The sequence below is a fragment of the Tribolium castaneum genome, chromosome 1, assembly GCF_031307605.1.
Source record: "Tribolium castaneum strain GA2 chromosome 1, icTriCast1.1, whole genome shotgun sequence".
In the NCBI taxonomy this organism is placed as follows: domain Eukaryota; kingdom Metazoa; phylum Arthropoda; class Insecta; order Coleoptera; family Tenebrionidae; genus Tribolium; species Tribolium castaneum.
Genome location: NC_087394.1, coordinates 7,468,469 through 7,487,447, shown reverse-complemented (window position 1 = coordinate 7,487,447; position 18,979 = coordinate 7,468,469). Strand labels below are relative to the sequence as shown.

General features: G+C 29.3%; 1 protein-coding gene across 1 annotated transcript; it reads left to right on the top strand.

Annotated features, from left to right (window-relative positions):
• The first annotated feature begins 4,978 nt into the window (after positions 1–4,978).
• LOC655846 (uncharacterized protein) lies at positions 4,979–18,969 on the top strand. The gene is made up of 3 exons (XM_962409.4): positions 4,979–5,847; positions 10,997–11,625; positions 18,370–18,969. The coding sequence occupies exons 1-3, from the start codon at positions 5,266–5,268 to the stop codon at positions 18,719–18,721; spliced, it is 1,563 nt and encodes a 520-aa protein (XP_967502.1). The 5' UTR covers positions 4,979–5,265; the 3' UTR covers positions 18,722–18,969.
• Positions 18,970–18,979: the final 10 nt, after the last annotated feature.

The window sequence follows — 18,979 nt, the reverse complement described above, 5'->3', positions numbered from 1 at the left end:
GTAAAGCGGAGCATAAAACTGACAAAAATAAGAAAATAATGCGGCAAAAGGTAAAAGTACGTAAAGGCGACAAATTGTAAAAGTAAGAGCACATCCTAATCAAGGTAGAAAATACTTTTTGTCTTGAGAGAAAAAGAGATGAACGTAAAGGAGAAACATAACTTCAAACTTTACCGTTGAATCCTTAGATAACTTTTTTCTTAAATTATAAAAAAAATAAACGAAAATATTTAATTTATCTCAAAAATTTTTTAGTTAACTGAGTTTGTTAGTTTTGTTTAGTAAAGTCCCGAAAAACATTGTTAATAATCAGTGTGAGGAAATTTTATGGGATGGCCATGAGGCCACAACCGATCAGTTGACTCGTCGTAGCGCTCTCGCGATGTTCATATTTATCGATGAAATGGTCCGTTACAGCGTGTACATTGGCGTAGTTTACTTGGGGTTTATACAATATTAATGTTACCGGTCGCTTACAAAAATCTAATTAAAACATAAATATTATTGTTTTATTATAATTACGGAGTACCCAAGAAAAATTGTGTCAATAAAATAGTCGCTAATTTATTAAGACTGCGGTATATTTGTTGAGATTATTTTCTGAAACAATTTTAAAATAGTCGCTAATATCAGCTTCTGCTTGGTTAGTTCAAACCCTGACAAGGCACCTAATTTGTCATAATCGTTAAAAAATAACTTCATCATTTCCTCAATCTTACATGGACACCAATAAAGATGTTTAATACAGGGGAGCGTAAGTCACTATTACATTTTGAAAATGTTGCGTTTTAATTCAGTGGAAATTAAAATTAAAAACTAAATAAAAATATTTTAATCATTTTCTCTGAGAAATACGTTTGAATAGCTGTGATTCTTTCTAAATTCTCGAAAACTGATTCCGTTTTGCGGTTAAAATATCTTTGAATTTCGAAAAAGATCTTTCTACATCACAGCTGATTACAGGAGTAAATAAAAAGTTTGGTGCTAATGCAAAATATGTCGAAGGTGCTACATTATTCGCTATTTGTTTTAAAACTAGAAAATCGGGATTTCTAGTAACTGCGTCAATTTTTGCATTTAATTTATTTTGTAATGACCATTTACAGAATTTTACTCTATCAACGTAGACTCAAATTTCTCAACTGTAATGGATAATATTAAATTTTACGTTTCTAGAAATTTGATCGTAGTTGGAATATTTGAAAAATTGTTTTCAATAAAATTAAGTTAAGTTGAGGAACTAAATTTGTGGTTAAAACTAAAGTTTTACATTATTTAATGCTTTGTGCATCGTCGTTTAAAGCAATAAACAAATGATTTTAATTGATTAAATTTTTTAGACATTTGCTTCTAACCAAGTACCCCAGCGTGTAACTACAATTGTTGATTCGTCAGAAACGTTACGATTTGTATATTTTTTTTAAAAAGGACTTTAAAGAAGGATTATTTAGTTACCTACAAAATGTGTTCGGGGTGAAATCGCAGCGTATTTCCCTTTGAAACGTGGTGTGGTTGAGAAAACATTTCAAGGGCTAAAAATGGTAAATAATTAAAAAAATATTAATGTCACACCAAAGAATACTTTGAAATGAATTACAATTTCGTAATTTAGTTCTACTGGGTCACTTTTATGCTTTTTAAATAAGTACATGAGATAAAAATGTTCTTTTGACTTTTCAGATATTATTAAAATTAACAGAGAGTTAGGGCGGTTAAAAGTAAAGGTATAATATTAATAGATAAGTGACATTAATTATTTTTTAATTATTTACGAATTACGATTTTTAGCTCTCGAAATGTTATTAAAGGCGATGAACACGCTTCAGAGGGAAATACGGTTCGGTTTCACCTCAGGCGCATTTTGCAGTAATTTTAAATTGCAATAACTTGGTGAGTCTTACAGATAACGAAATGATTCTTGCACCAAAAATTTATTTCAAGTATTAGCTTTATTTCGCCTCGATTATGTGGGAGTCTATCTTTTAAATTAAAAAACTTTCTCGCATCTCGAAAATTTCACTACACAACGTTACAAGAAAATGTAATTTTCTTTGGTTTCCCCTTATCAAAACTCAACCTTGTTAAACTACGTATAAATCTGCATTTATTGAAAATTTGTTTGCAAAAAAACCGGAGTTTCTAGCTTTATCCAGAAGGAAGATATGAGTATGTAAACGCAAAATGTGTCCAATTTTAGGTGTTTGCAAATTTTTAGCTAAAACGTTTTTTCAGCCCCTTCGCGAGGGTTGAAACAAAAAATTCTTTGTCTAAACATTTTTTAATACTCTTTCCTAACTTATATCAACAATGCAAGCTGTTCCACAACATTTCGATTTAAAGGTTTATCTGACTGCAAGCGCGCGCCCATGCAGTAACCTTCGCCCATAAAATTTCCTCACACTGTTAATAATAATCATGGCCACTGCGAATCCGGTAGGATTTGCGCACGTCCACTATTTTTGACTAAAAAATACACAAATTTGGTGATTTTTGGAAAAATTATGTTCATTTTCGGTCAAAAACGTGCTGAAAGTCACAAAAAAGTTAAAACAATTTTAAAATTGTAGCATCAACTTATACGCCCGGTTCTTTTGATGAAATCTAGTGAAAAATTAGAGAATTAAATTGAAAAAAAGTGAAAAAAAAAATTCCCGAGCTAATTCACCAACTTTTGATCTGAATGTATTTGTGTTTCAGGTGAATTATTGCAATTATATAGTTTGTAATGTTGATATATTTAAAAAGTTTGTGTTAAAATATCTGCAAAAGACGGTCAGTACTTGGGGTCTGGTGTCAAGTAGATGTCTGTAACTAAAATTTTTATGATGCCTTATTTTTAATTCAATAAATGGAAGAAAATTTATAATCTGTATTAAAGCTTCCTATAACTTTGTTTTATAGATTTCATGTTACTTTATCCTTTTGTTGATAATAAAAATTCATTATCCACAACTTCATTCCTATAATTTGTCTGGAAATAGAAAAAAATGCAATGTGGTGAATTTATTAATTTATTTTTATTTACGGAAGAACTTGAGAATGAGAAATATTTCTATGTCCAAAAATAGCTACGGTGAGTAATAAATTTCCAGAAATATAAAAAAATCAAAATAACTTAAAAACTATTAATCATAATTTAATTATGTATAATTAAATAAAAATGTTGAGTTTTTTAATAAAAAAATTATTTTTTTGTAACTTTTTTTTTAAACATTAATTAATATAATTTTGTAATAAAAAGGCTTTCTCTAGTTTAACCTCATTTTATGTAAAATAACAAATGACCTAAAACATTGTTTATTTGCGAATTAAACTTTTTTGCGATTAACTTAAAAACGAACCAAAATTAATTAGTTAATTTTACCCGAGATTTTACCAGAAAAAAAAACGCATAATTGTTTGAACTTTCTTTGTTCTGCTATGAAACCTAGTTTTTGGTAACTGTAGTACTTTTAAATTAAATTAACAAGTTAACAGAAATTATTTTTTGAAGAAAATTATGCATTAATAAGATGAAATTGACAAATTATTATTATTAATGTAATTAATGTTTTCCAAAATTTTAAATTAAGTAACGTAATTTTTGTACGAAATAAATAGACTTTATTTATTTTAAACTTGATTTTATGTAAAACAATAGAAAAAATTTAAATGATTTATCAAACTTATAATAACTTACCGATTTTTATTTTCTGAAATTTTTAAAATGCAATTATTCAGAACTAATTGTTATTAAACACTGAGTTAAAATTAACAAAAACAGCCACAAAAAAAACAAGTCCTTCCTATAAAAATTTATAAAAATGTAAAAATTATGCATCGATTTTTTTTTGGCGAATATACAACTGAATTTCATTTCCTCAAATGTCACCGCCTATTAGTCATGGAAACTGAAAAAAAGTACAAAAAGACGCAAACCTAGGTGATAGTGGAGGTTGCACCCTTTATATCTCAAAAACTAGTAAAAGTAGTAAAAGTTCGAATAAAACAAGTTGATTTATTTTGACTTTCTTTGAGCTCTACTATCAAATTTACACTGTAATTATGTTTATAAACACACATTTTTATTGTTTTTTTTCTAGTAATTGAATAATCTGTTCCTCAGTTAAGACTTCTCTTGATGCTTGGTCGTTATCAACCCCAACACATTCCTCAAAATTCGGTGAAAAGTTTGCTATAAACGAAAATTGCGTCAAATTTAGTTCGTTATGGCCGGAGGTTCGTTATAAACGGACTCCACTGTATTTTCAATGAAGTCCTAGGAAGTCAGGAAGGTTTATAGGTATTAAGTGAAGTTACAGATGCCTAAGTGAATATCATTATTGGAACTCACAAAACTTCTGTGGGGTTTAGACACCTGTATAGTCTTTTCTATTGAGTAATTAATTAATCAAAAAAACAATCCGCAAAAAAGTGGTACCGTACCAAATTTCAGTTTTTCCTTCAAAATGTTTCTTTCCATTTTGAAGTGTTTTAAACTGATACATCGTTCTTAATAATAACATTAATTAGAATTACTTATGTGCTCTTACCGGAGGAGAATTCTAAACTGCTCTTGATACCTCCAAATTACCAAAAGTAAAGCCACTAACACAAACCTTTACTAATACACACATTAAAAAAGAAAACACAATTATTAACACACACTAAAAACGGCATTAAACAAAAATAATCCCAAATATTTAACAAAAAACGTTTTAAATTGTACCACAAAACTTGACAGTTGTAAAAAGGATTACAAGCCGGCCAGAACTACCAACGTAAAACTGTGATTGATACCCACTAAATAATATTTTGAATGCCTTTGTAGTGTCCGGCAAATTGTTATCAATAAATTTTTAAAATGGGTATTCCACCTAGTTTTTTGGTTTGTTATAAAATCAATAGTATACAACTAACAAAACACAAGTGTTTTTGCTGAAGGCGGCCATCTTTTTTAGGTCGAGTAGAAAGTGGATCTCAAGCGAGTTTGTGTTTTGGGAAATGTGCCCAACATTTTGACATTTCTGACAGATAATCAACACATTTTATAACTTGACAAACTTCAAACTGTTCTTTGTTGTTAGAACATGAATAATGTAATTATTTTACTTATTTGTGTCGCATTATACGATAAAATGTCATCTCTAGTTAGTAAATCCCCGATTCACTAACCCCAAAAATAGTAAAATAATATGAGTAAGAGGTAATTGTCTTGTGCTCAGTGACCCGTATGTTTTTGTGTCAACACCAGTGAATGAGTCAGTTAAATATTTACTTCCGACCATGTCTGAAGCAAAAGTTCGCGACAACGAGGCACTGCCAAAGGGCCGAGTCACCGAAGTGTGCCAGGAATGGATGGTGCGTGAAGATGGGGCCCTGGCATACCGCCTCCAGAACCAGGAGATCACCGAACACCTCTCAGGTAACAAATATCGCAATGCCCTAGTCCGCGAAGACTTCCCTCGGGCCAAAAGCGAGCAACTCAGAGAACAGCAGCTGGCCGAACAGACGGCCCTAATTTACCAGCGGATGTTGGCCGAACAAGAGGAGCAAGACAATCAAGTGGCTAAGCAGCTCGCAGAGGAGCTGGAGCGAGAAGAACGCCAAAAACGTAGATTTATCGAAATTCAGGACCAAAACGTTGCCCGACAGCTTTTGCACAGGGAGCGAGTCAGTGTTGAAAGACACGCACTTTCGCCCCAGAGGCCTCCGCCCCCTAGGAACTACGACCAGAATTTGTCGCCCCATCGGCCCAATTCCGCCAATTATCAGGCGAACTTGCCGAGAAGACAGGCCAAGCCTATGCCTCTGCCTTCGGATTTGTACACGGAGCCCTATCGCACACCTGAGGCTTTAACCTCACAGGTAGTTTTTTTATTAGTGATAACACTGATAACACTAATAACGCAACACTTCCTTGTGCAAATTTCTTAAATACATACAGCGTGACCCAGGGGTGCATAATCGGTCTATAACTTTTTTATTATTTAAAATGTTGCGTTTTCATTATCCGATAGAGCGACTTAAAGTCCACAAACTTAAAATGTTTTTATTGTACACTGGGTGTTGTATACAGGGTGGTGAACTACAGTTATAATTTTTTAAATGGAACACCCTATATATCTTTGCATGATTAGATTCTACGCAAAAAAATAATGTAACTTTATATAAACTATTAAGGGTCTGTCTCTTTTCGTTTCGGAATTATTCAACTTTTCGTTATAAAAAAGACCAACTTTTGAAAAATCACTGCAAAGTCGCCTATGAATATTTTTCGGCAAATTTGCAACAGAAAAATTCAGAATATCCCGTAGTTTTAGGAAATAGTCGACTTTTACTTGAAACACGGAAATAATGTACAGGGTGTGCCAAAACGCAAAAAGTTGAATAATTCATTTTTTTAAATGGAACACCATGTATTTCTTTACACGTATCGATAGTACTTTTCATAAGCTTTCTATTGATATACGGTTTTTATAGCAAATTTACTATATTTCTTAAAGTGTTCAAAAAAATAAAAAATATATTTTTTATTTATTTTATTAATAATTCTTGATAAGTGAAATTCATTTATGTATCAGGTAATAATTAGATTACTTGTGTAATTAGTCACATTAGTACATATCAAAAAAATTAATTACCAGTTGACTATCAGATTCTAGGCTAACATATTGTCTTGTAATAAAATATATTTTTTTGAAAAATCTCAAAAAATATATTAAATTTCCTATGTAAGCCCTATACCGTTAGAAAGCTTATCAAAAATGCTATCGACACATTTAATAAAATACAGGGTGTTCCATTTGAAAAAATGAGTTATTCAACTTTTTGCGTTTTGGCACAGCCTGTATATTATCTGCGTGCTTTAACTAAAAGTTGTCTATTTACTAAAACTACAAGCCATTCTAAATTTTTCTGTTGCAAATTTATCGGAAAATATTCATAAGCGACTTTGCAGTAATTTTTAAAAAATTGGTCTTTTTTATAACGAAAAGTTGAATAATTCCGTAACGAAAAGAGATAGACCCATAATAGTTTATATAAAGTTACAGTATTTTTTGACGTAGATTCCAACTACGTAAAAATATATAGGGTGTTCTATTTAAAAAAAATTACGTTGCTTCACCACTCTGTATACAACACCCTGTGCATAATAAAAATATTTTTAGTTTGTGGACTTTAAGTCGATCTATCGGATAATACAAGCAGAATGGTAATCTTTCAAGTAGCAAAAAAGTTATAGACTGATTACACACCCATGGGTCACCCTGTATAAAAAACACATTTATAAAACTTGTTCATGCCCAAAAAAGGACCATTGAATCTATATTTTGTTTTATATTTAAAATTTTGATCAATTTTGTTTGCAATTTTAATTAAAAAAATTAAAGATTATTATTCCTTTAGAACTTCGAGCCTTTGAGTCTTTCCATCTGTTCCAATTTACTACAGAATGTTAGTCTTTACTATAATGATTATCAATTTTTTTGTGCATTTTCCTTAGTTCTCAAGTTTCTTTTCGTAATATTTTTTTTAACTCTTTATATTTCACATTTCTTTCCTGTAACTGTTTTAAATTTTATTTTACAAAGGGTATATTTCACACAAAATGTTTATTGTAATTTAGATATAAAATTTTGCTTCTTCTGGATTTAAGTTTTAAAATACAAAATACCAAAGAAAAAATATGCTCTTGGTTATTATCATTACGTTTCTTTACTTGGTTTTCGTAATTATGTTATTTTAAATAAAAAAAAATTATATACTTTAATATAAACAGTTCATGCATTTTATTTTTATTCTGTAGATGTGATATTTTCCTAAATCTTTGCTATGAAGGAATCAAAGCTGATCTTTTCTGAAATATTATTAGAAAAAGTGAAATATGAATTACAGTTTACTTTTTCTGTTTATAACTTCTGAACTACAAACAATGTTTTTTTAACTATTAATCTGAAATACTATTACGAACTAATTTGAAGTAAAAGGGATGTTTTCTTCCAACAAATTTGTTATTCTGAATTACTGTTGACTGTATTTGAAATATAAGTTACAGTTTTGAATTTCAATTGTCGTTATGTTTGAAATACTTTGGAAAAAGGTGTAGTAACGCAAATTGTTTTTTACAATTTCTAAATAAAACTTATGAGTGCCACCTAGTTTTAAATCGTTTTCTCGACCAAAATTAAAATGAAATGTGAGCGAAATTATATTACAAATGATTTCAATTTAAATTTTAAAATTTAAATAATTATAGTTTTTTGGGGCGTGACGCCCACGTTACCTATTTAATCTAGTCAAATAAGCTTTCAAATTAAAATTTTGGAGGATATTCTACTCGTAGTACTTGGTTGTTTGATATAAAAAACGTTGATATAAACAAATTTTTTCCAACCCTCAAGATAGGCTTTAGAAATAAAACAAAGTGTTTCTTTTCAGGTTATTCAAAATAGGTTAGAGCTAGTAAAAATAAGAGTAGTTCTTAATAAAAATTGTAACGTTTAAAATTCTACACAAAAATGTTTTTGATATTTTTGATATTAAAATTACCAGTGTTGGATGATCAGAAGTGAAGAGAGATGTACTGTTTTAAAAAATCATAAAATTGCCTGCTGAACTCAAATACGAAGGTAGTTTTTTGATTTCGAATTCTCTTCATCGTGGAAAAAAGTTCTAGTGAAAATTTTGAAAATAAAGCTCATATCTTCTTTCTGAATAAAACCAGAAACTTAATTTTTTGCTACGGTTTCTTTTTTAAAAAATCGAGATGAAATGAAGGTAACAGTTAAAATATGCTTATGCCGCCACCAATTATTTCGATTTTTCTTACTTTTCTTACGTTGTTTTAAGCTCATTTTTCTATATATCACAAACATTTCGAGGGTCAAAAAATAGTAAATAATCAAAAACTTAATTAATGAAACGACCTAAAGGTTAAAATTATGTAATTTAATCCTAATTCATTAACTTTTTGACGATTTAAAAGTGTCGAGCTGATAAAACGAACTCCTGCACACCTGCACACATTGTTTTTAAACAGGTAAACAATTGGTGTAGTCAAATGCTGGGAATATTTTAACACTACATATACATATTGATAGTAAAGAATTATCCAAATTTTATTAATCATTAATAATTTTTTAATTATTAATTATTAATTTTATCACGTAATAAAACCCATCAAGTACAACATTTTTTCTATAATAGCATTTTGCAAAATTGTTATTAATTTTTTCACGATTTTCCTCCATTATTTTGTGTAAACGAACCGATCAGTGTTTAATAATTAGTTTGTATTTGTAGCAATAATTTTTTTGTTGAACTCTGATACACCCTGTATTTCCATATTATCATTCTTGTATCACAAAGTCCTTTTCCCTCTTTAAACCGTTTAATTTTTTTAGGCGTTATTATTGGTTTGTTAAAAAATAAAATAAAATTTTAGTTTTTCAAACATTTCACAAAAACACAATATAACCATATAATATAACAATGTAATAATATAATTGTTTTGAAGGTAAAATAACGACCGTCTTTGACCAAACAATGTGTTTTTGGATTTATTGACGAAATTTTGTTAAGAAAACGACTAACTGGTGTAAAACAGGTAGAATACCAAAAATTTCAATTTATTTTTGTCATTTTTAGGCATGTTTCGGTTCAAAAACGAACTTAATTGATCTACTTTATTGATTTTTCGGTATATTTTTAGATTATGTGAAATAATTACGTTTCTAAATGAACTAAAATTTTCGCAAAAAATGATTTACTTTAGTGATTTTTGGACGTGAATTTCACAAAAAACTGTACAATTTCTGGTTTAAATTAAAAAGTAAATAAACTAATATGTAAAAGACAGGTTTTGTTTAACGAGCTTAATGTTTGCCAAAACGAGTGAGCGCAGCGAAAAAACTTCAACCATCTTTTGGGCTTAGTTGTTGATTTTCTGGAAGTTATAGCGAACTTTTCTTAAAGAATGACGAAGACAAACAAATTTAATAGCACTTTCTTAGCAAATTTCATACATTTTTGAATTGTTTTTTACGAAATTTTATTTTTTGACTTTATTTTGGCGAAACAAAGGCTAAATAGTATCATTAAGAATATCGATCTGATTTGTTGATTTCTTAGAAAGTTATAAAAAAAACTGCTGAAATACTCGAAATGTAAAAATAACACCATTTTTGGTGAGTTTTATTCTTGTACTCATAGGCGGGTACATGTTCCCAAATTTTATGTAAATTGTCGAAACTTTTATTGAAAAATTACAAATAAAAAACTGTTTTTGTTGAACTCTCTTACATTTTAAAATTATCACACGTATTTCTGATACACCCTGTATTTCCATATTATCATTTTTGTATCACATTATTAACTATTTTATGCTATACAATTTTTATGAAGAACTGTTTTCACTGGTTCTTATCTATTTTGAAGAATCTTCTTGAAGTTTTAAAAAATCAACGTTTTTAAATAAATACTTCACAGTAATTTTTTATTCAAAAATTCAATTGATTTGGAGACTTATTTAACGTGATTACATTGGAATTTACCTTTTCGACAAGTTCACGATTTTGAGCTAGTAGGCAGACTTTATATCTTATAACGGAGATAACGAGAAAAACCATTTAAAAATCTACTCTTACTAAAAATTTGATAGTATTTTTCAATTATCTTGTACAATCGACTTAGTTGCATCAGTCTACCAATTTGATTGGGTAAAGTCTACTATTATCGATAAAATAACCAATTAAAAGTCATACGATGGTTCGTGACAGTTTCCTTGTGTTTTTACTATTGGTGTTTTATTTAATGTATAGGTAATTTGAATGATTTTTTTTCAATCGTTTCTAATCTGAAAAATGAATAAACCTATGAAGACTGCTAAAAATTGGCGTATTTGACGAAAAACAGTAAATTTTATTAATAAGATTATTAAATAACCAATATTTTTTTCTAAGGGCATAAATGTCATCTTAAAATTTCTTAATAAGTTTTCGATTTTTTTTCACAGTTGGAGCGAATCGACATCGCTGAAGTGGGGCTCCCTCTAGACGAACTAACCGAACGTCAAATTCAAGAAGAGCGCGACGCTGAATTGGCCCGAAAATTGCAGGAACAAGAAGGCAGTTTGGAAGACACTTTGCTAAATCGCGATCGAATGCTCGCAATCGAAGCGCAGGACAAAGAACTGGCAAAGATGTTGCAGGAAAGGGAGAGGAGCAAAGCCCGAAGGGCGCGGGAAAGGGCTAAACAGAAAGCCCTTGCTAAAAAACAGCTCGAATCTCAACAGTCCACTGCCAATCAAATCATGCCAGACGATGCGTATTCGTATCCAGCTGACATGATCCCGCCTAGAGCCTCAGTGCCAAGAAACCATCCGATCATATCAGATACATATGCACTACCAAATCAGAACGAAGATGATATTAATTACAGTTTACCTGCTGATGTTCTACCATCACATAATTTAATCGACAATAATGTTAAATCAAATTATAGTCCGCAGAAAAGCTACGATTCACGTTATGCCTTAGGTGATAAAGTTTGTAATAGTACTGACTCAAGTATTCGTCCGTCCTTTGATACTGATAGGAATTTAGATGGGCCTCCAGCCGTACGACCGACTCAATTGGACTTGAAGTAAGTTGTTTATTTTGTACAGTGTTTATTAGGCCTAAACTATTCGCTCAATGCAAAAATAATTAGGACATTACCAAGCCCTATAATAATTCGATTAACTTTGAAGAATACGATTTCTCGAAATTTTTAGAGTTATGCATTTTTTTTTTTGTACTCATAGCTTTTATCTATGAAACGAACTTTCCCGCACTGTGGTGTTTTTTACTTTGCAATTCGGAAATAAAATTAACTAGACGCCCTCTGGTGATGACTTTTGAACTATGCCGAAAACAGTAACGAAATTTTCGTAATTCCATATTTAATTGACATCTAATAAATTGTTTAACAATTTTGCGTGTATAGTGTTAATTGCTTACATTAGAGAGAATCACTTTAAAAGTACGTGGTGGTAAATACTAGCTTTGACATTGGTTCTGCGTTTTTTCGTGGTATAAAGTGTTTATTGTTGGAATTTGAAAGTGAATAAAGAGTGAAAAAGATTTAAATTTTCATTACAAAGTGTTATAATTAAAGACTATAAGTAATGGATCACAGCGAACACAAAGTTGGGCTCAAGAAACCAATGAATTAGTGAATTTTGTGAATTTTAGGTTAGAATTTTTCCTCTGATAAAATCATGAAATACTTCGATAAATCAACAAAACTACAATTCAGATTAACAACTGCTAATACACTTAAAAATATATTATGCCAAAAGATAGGCTTTTCAATGTCTTTGTAATAATTTTCCAATAAAGAAAGTGAACCAAACAGTCATTCGTTATTCGCGTTTTTCTCGTCATCTCTAATTTGTCAACATTCGTATCTTCCACCAAAGATACAATAGTCATTCCGCCTTGGCAATGTAATAATTATGAAGCCTCAAAATTCGTACAACGCTCAAAATATCCGAATAAATATTTTCCCGCCATTTATGGTTACTGTTTTCGACCTAGCTCAGTGGCGCCCCCAACGGTAACTTTACTTCCGAATAATAGCTAGGGACATTTAATAATAATAGGTTGAGATGGAAACGATACTTTTTTATGATAAGTGACAGTTTATGTCAATTTGATGATTGTTTGATCTGTTACCAACTCATCAGTAAAAAGAACTAAATTATCAAAAAAAAAAAATTTTATTTTTTGAGATACTCGTTACAAAAAATACTGTTCCTAACTTGTTTGTAAGCAATTTCCCACATTCTCACTTCATGCAGCACTCGCTGCGCTCGTGCAGCAAACAAAGTACTCATGTGGGAAATTGCACTTTCCAAACTCGTTAGGTAAATAACTATTAAAATGCACCCTACTATAGTTTTTTGGGTTAAAGATTGTGTTTTAAAAACGATTTCAGTAATTTGGTGATAATGGCTATTGTGACAAATCAAAATATTCCTAGGGTTTCTAGACAAAGAAAAATTTTGTTGGTTTACAGAAATATTATAAAAAGAGAAGTTACTTTTAATTAATTAATTAATGAAACCGTTAAAATTTAAATGTCGCTGATCCTTGTTTCTACAGCAGGAACTAATAAAATTTATAGTATTCTGACTTTAACCAGTGTTGAATTTTAACAGCCCGTTAAAAAAGTTACAGAATACGCGCTAATAGAACTTTAGGTTAACAACTATCTTGGTTTTAAAAGTTTTTGTAGTAATATTTTTTCTAATTTTAATTTTTTCTTCTTGGTAAAATGCCACTTTATCTTGTGGGTGCCAATATTTTGTAATTAATACGAGATGGAAGTTTTATAATTATTTCAACTGTTTTCAAGTAATATTGTTGTGTTTTCGTACATTTTATTAAATTATCGTTGTTTGTTTCTTTATGTAGGCCTTTTGTTCATTTGTTGATATTTTTATTAGTTACACTTTTATCAAAAATGAGGAAAAACCCCATAGCCAAAAAGTGAGTTCCTTTTATAACTCGAAAACTAAAAAGAATTAAAAAAATATATATATTCTTTAAAAATTATCACATTTTTAATGGTCTTGATATCCTAGTATTTTTTTTGTACAGTATTCGAATGATTTAGGCAAAAAACGCTTGAGTCCACACTGTTGTGTATCAAAGGTACTGTGAATGTATGTTTTGAACAGCTCTAAAAAATAAAAAATAAAATTACCAGATTGTATTTTGGTACAAACATTAGCAAAAAAAGCAAAAATTATATCATTTTCGAGTTGTTAGTGCAAAAAAGGCGAAAATAAAATAATTTTGGAACTAATTCGGTAATTTTTTAGCCTAATATATATTACTTACTATTTTTTTTTTCATTAAAGTATGTCTTGAACAGTGTTGTAAGCTCGAAAAGAAATTTACCAGATTCTTTGAGTGGCTAAAGAAGTTGCCAGATTTATTTATTACACACATTTTTATTAGTTTTGTTTGAAATATTTACAAGAGTGTAATGAAAGGTTGACGTTTTTTATAAATTGACGCTTAAAAGTGAATAATAATACGATATTCCTAATTTGTATTATAACAATTTCAGCTCGGTTTGCAAATCTCTTTCAGAAATCGAGTCCAGTTCAAAGATGAAAAACGTGTCTCAAAAAATGTAAAACTTATCAATTTACCTTGATGTTTTAACGAATTCCTATTTAAAAAAAACCTGTAATTTTAATGTAAAAACGTGCTTAAAAGCTTGAAAAAGTAAAAATAAGTCCATTATTTGACTTATTTTTCAAAACGAATTTGATGTTAACGGACTTTTTGGAAATACTTGTTTTTCTAGCTAAAAACTAGACTTAATTGATTATTTTCGGTCTGTTTAAAAAAAAATTAATGAAAAACGTGTTTAAAGGCTTGAAAAATAGTAAAGATTACATCACCTTTGATTTATTTTTAAAAGTTTTATTTAACTTGCTTTGTCGTCTGTCTGTCTGTTTCATATTTTTGGAGCCAAATTTGAAAGGGTTCCCGTTATCCCAATGAATTGAAATTTTGCATACTTACTTAATCTGCGTGTCAATGTAATCCTATGTGGTTAAATAATCTCCAAAAGGGGTTTTGAAGTTTTAGGTTATGTTTACAAATGGGTTTTAGATGTGTACATACCGTAACTTATACCAACATTAACGGTATATTGGTCATTGGTAAATATATTAATCATTTTAATTACGTTTCGTTACTAAAAAATCGCTATTTTTCTTAAATTCATTTATCTTGGACGATAAAGTATAGACACAGAACAAAGGTTAGGATGTTCTTTTAATGTTAACAGCTGTTTTAAACAAGTTGGCACAAATCATCAAAATAATGGTGTTACAATAATACGGCGAACTAAATCTTAGAGAAAAAAACGTTTAGAATAAGTAAAGACTAAAAAGCAATAAATGAAAATATTAAAAAATATAGTTTTTTTAGGAAAAAGCTTTTATTTAAAAGATGCACTAAATAGTAAAAAATAATGTTTTTCTATCAGTGCATCTTTTGAATAAACGTTTTTTTCTAAAAAAAAAACATTTTTAAATTTTTTTTATTTGAAAATGAATTTAATCTAATTTTTTAACGAACTTTTAGGCAATAATTGCATTTCTAGCTGAAAAACGAAGCAAAATGTCGTTAGTTTGGTGATTTTTGGTACGTTTTATCGAAATTATGCAGAAAAATCCTCAAATTTTAGTTTGATTGAGGGCTAATTATGGGAAAAGGCGTTAACAAGCGGAAATAATTCATTTACAAGAAATGAATTTTTGGAAAACTGATACGTGCTGTGTTGTTTATAAAATAAAAATCCTACGGGTCATAAAAGCCGCATATTATTCTGCTAAATTACCCATTATTATGACGCCTTTATGGCAACAATTTACAGTAAAATCAACACAATGTACAATAATCCCAAAAATGAACATAAATTCAGAAAAAAATACAGTAAGCTGAAGACATTAGCTCCAAAAACCTCAAATAAAACAGAACATTTCAAACTTTTACAAAAATAATTAATCACAATGAATAAAGCAACATTAGTGTTATTAGCTTTGTACGTTTTCTACCTAAATTCTAATGTTGAAGCTGATTATGATATAAAGGTGCATCCCCCCCATATGAGGAGGAGTAAGTTTTTTCAGACACTGTATAATTTGCTAGCGCATTAATTATCTAGAACCTTCTGGATGCTATAACGAACTTGTTGGACACTTAAAAGATGGAGAATTCAAAACACTACACAAAACATGTGAATTAATGCGCTGTTATGGTAGGAAATATTTGGTATTTGGTGGTGGAAACATACTTAGAACAAGGTTTGAACTTTTTTTTGAATTATTTATTTCTGCTTAATTTTGTGTTTTAGTTGTCCTCTGAGACAGCGTAAATGTATCGATCCTAAAAAACCTTTTCCAGGCTGCTGTCCAGAAAAATGTCGACGTAAACTAAGGAAAAAGATAAAGAACGACAACAAAAAAAAAGCAAACTAAAGATAAAGAGATAAAGAAGGACAACCCAGAAAAGTAGCCTAAAGATAAACCAATGAAAAACACGCAAAAGTGTTAAAACTAAAACAAGCCACTAATATTCGTGTATTGTATTAATAAAATTTGGTTTCCAAGAGTTCCAAGACATATCTATCTCTTAACAAAAAGGGTTTTCTTTTCACTGTTGTTTTTTATGTTAGTAAATTAGTCAATTTTTAACGTTAAAATCAGTTTTCGTCTGAAACTTGTTTCATTAAATTTTTTATAGTAACTACTCAAAAAGTTTGAGTTTCAAACTTTCCTTAATTTGTTTGGAGTTAAGTTGACGTTTTCCTACTCGTACATTACTGAATAGTATTCAGGTTTTATTTTTTTATTGAAAATTAATTGGTGTCCAGCCTAAAATGATGCTAAATATCCTTAAAAATAATTAAATTAACTTGGTGATTTTTTTGCTTTTTTAAACGTTTTTCTAGCTAAATTGTTGAAAAATATGTGATTTTTGATCGTAATTTCACAAATAACTTTGATCTAAAAATGTGTTTATGTCTAGGGTGTGAAATAATTGCGTTGCTTGTAGAAAAATTTAACTAAACAGTTTTTTCTTCGAAATTTTCCAATAAAATACATAATTTGTGGTTAAAAATGAGACCATATTTTACCAAATATTGTATTTTTTGGCCTTATTTTTGACGAGATTTTGCTCCATAACGCAATAAATTAAAAAGTAATAAATCTGTAATAATTATTTGCGTAATCAATTATGAAAAGACATATTTTGTTTAACGAGCATAATGTTTGCCAAAACGAGTGAGCGCATCGAAAAAAAACTTGTTTTCGGTTTAAAATAAGACCATCATCTTTAAATTTTGGTCTTATTTGGTAATTTTCAGGCAGTTAAGCAATTTCTTTTAAAGAATGGCGAAGAAAAATGAATTTAATAGCATTTTTTGTCAAGTTTGGTTAAATTTTGGACTTTTAAATTAACTTGTTAATTTTTGACTTTTTTAAACCAAAGTTGAAATAATCGTATTTCTAGCTAATTATTGAAAAATGTAAAAATTACTTTGGTAATCTTTGGTCTGTTTAATCGGAATTTCACAAGACACTTTGGTCTAAAAATGCGTTAAAGACATAAAAAAGTTAAAATAAGGACCGTCTTTGACCAAACAATGTGTTTTTGGACTTATTGACGAAATTTTGTTAAAAAAACGACTAACTGTTGTAAAACATTTAGAATACCAAAAATTTCAATTTATTTTTCATTTTTAGGCGTGTTTCGGTTCAAAAACGAACTTAATTGATCCACTTTATTGATTTTTCGGTATATTTTTAGATTATGTGAAATAATTACGTTTCTAAATGAACTAAAATTTTCGCAAAAATGATTTACTTTTGTGATTTTTGAACGTGAATTTCACAAAAAAGTGTATAATTTCTGGTTTAAATTAAAAAGTAACTAAACTAATATGTAAAAGACAGGTTTTGTTTAACGAGCTTAATGTTTGCCAAAACGAGTGAGCGCAGCGAAAAAACTTTCATTTCATTTTTAACTTCAACCATTTTTTGGGCTTAGTTGCTGATTTTCTGGAAGTTTTAGCGAACTTTTCTTAAAGAATGACGAAGAGAAACAAATTTAATAACACTTTCTTAGCAAATTTCATAAATTTTTGACTTGGTTTATTTGGCGAAACAAAGGCTAAATAGTGAAATTGGTGAATTTTCGGCTTGGTTTTTCAACTCAACACAACTTTTTATTTACTTTGATTTTGCCAGGTATTTATTTTGAGAAAAAAGTCAATCTTATCTGGTTTTCCAATTAGATAATTTGTCGATTTCGATGGAAAATATTCAATTTTTACAAAGTGATTTCAAAATGCTTTAGGAATATTCCGGAGTTACCTAATAGATTTTTCTTGTGACTGCCGTCATAACATTATTTTCATTTTTAAAAAATTATCAAAAAAAATTATACCACACTAAGTTAGGAGTATAATAGAGTTATTAGATTTTTGTTATAACTGTAGCCTTATAGAATTTTTTAATTTCTAAAAAATCATCAAATACTATAAAAAAATTTAGAAATGGTTTCAACAAGCCACTATGTTAACTTCAAAACAAGAGAGATTTTGCTTAAACAGACCGAAAAATCCTTAAAAATTTTTGCTATTTTCGAGTATCTTTGTTTGATGTTTTTTTTATTTTTTAAAATTCCGTTAAAAATGACAGAAAAGACTTAAAACTTTTTCAACTCAAATCTAGTAATTTTTTTTGAGTTGACAAAACTTTTTTGCATCATTATTAGTTACATAGTTCATTTTCTCTTCATTATTTTGATGTTTTAGGTCGCCCTTGAACCGAATCAATAAACCCAGATATCCGGAACCAGAAGGCTGTGATAATGCAAGTGGGCTGTCGCCCAATTCGCAACATATCAACATAGCCATGGCTATCGACCCTACATATCCCAAAAGAGGAATGCATTCCTCGTCCAGCTATGAAACTACTTCAAGTACTGTAACTACAAGTACTTCCAGTAGTAGCCCTGGTATGGTTTTACCGCCCCCTGATATCTCAGAACTAGATGATGAAAACAATATTCCACCCTATATGCCAATCCAAGGCCAACGCAGAACCGCCTCTTTGGAGAAAAAACAAAAGAAAAAGAGCAAAGATGGTGGCTGTAAACAGCAATAGGATATTTTTTATTTTAATTCAGTTTGTTGTTATTGTGAAACGTTTGATATTTTCGTAAGCAGCTCCAAATTGACAATAGGTTAATATCTATTTATATTTTTATTATTTATAGTTACATAATACCAAAATATTCATGCTCAACGTATATGTTAAGTAATATATTTACACTTTATACTTAGTATTAATTAATTTGGTAACAGGTTTTACTTTTTTGTACTTTTTACAAAATAAAGAATTTTCAATGTTAATTATTGCTTT

What these genes read in the sequence shown, in the direction of transcription:
- LOC655846 (XM_962409.4), top strand. Translation starts at nt 5,266, where the DNA reads ATGTCTGAAGCAAAAGTTCGCGACAACGAGGCACTGCCAAAGGGCCGA. An exon ending in CTGAGGCTTTAACCTCACAG is followed by an intron (nt 5,848 to 10,996) that starts GTAGTTTTTTTA and finishes TTTTTTTCACAG; the next exon opens with TTGGAGCGAATCGACATCGC. An exon ending in CCGACTCAATTGGACTTGAA is followed by an intron (nt 11,626 to 18,369) that starts GTAAGTTGTTTA and finishes TTGATGTTTTAG; the next exon opens with GTCGCCCTTGAACCGAATCA.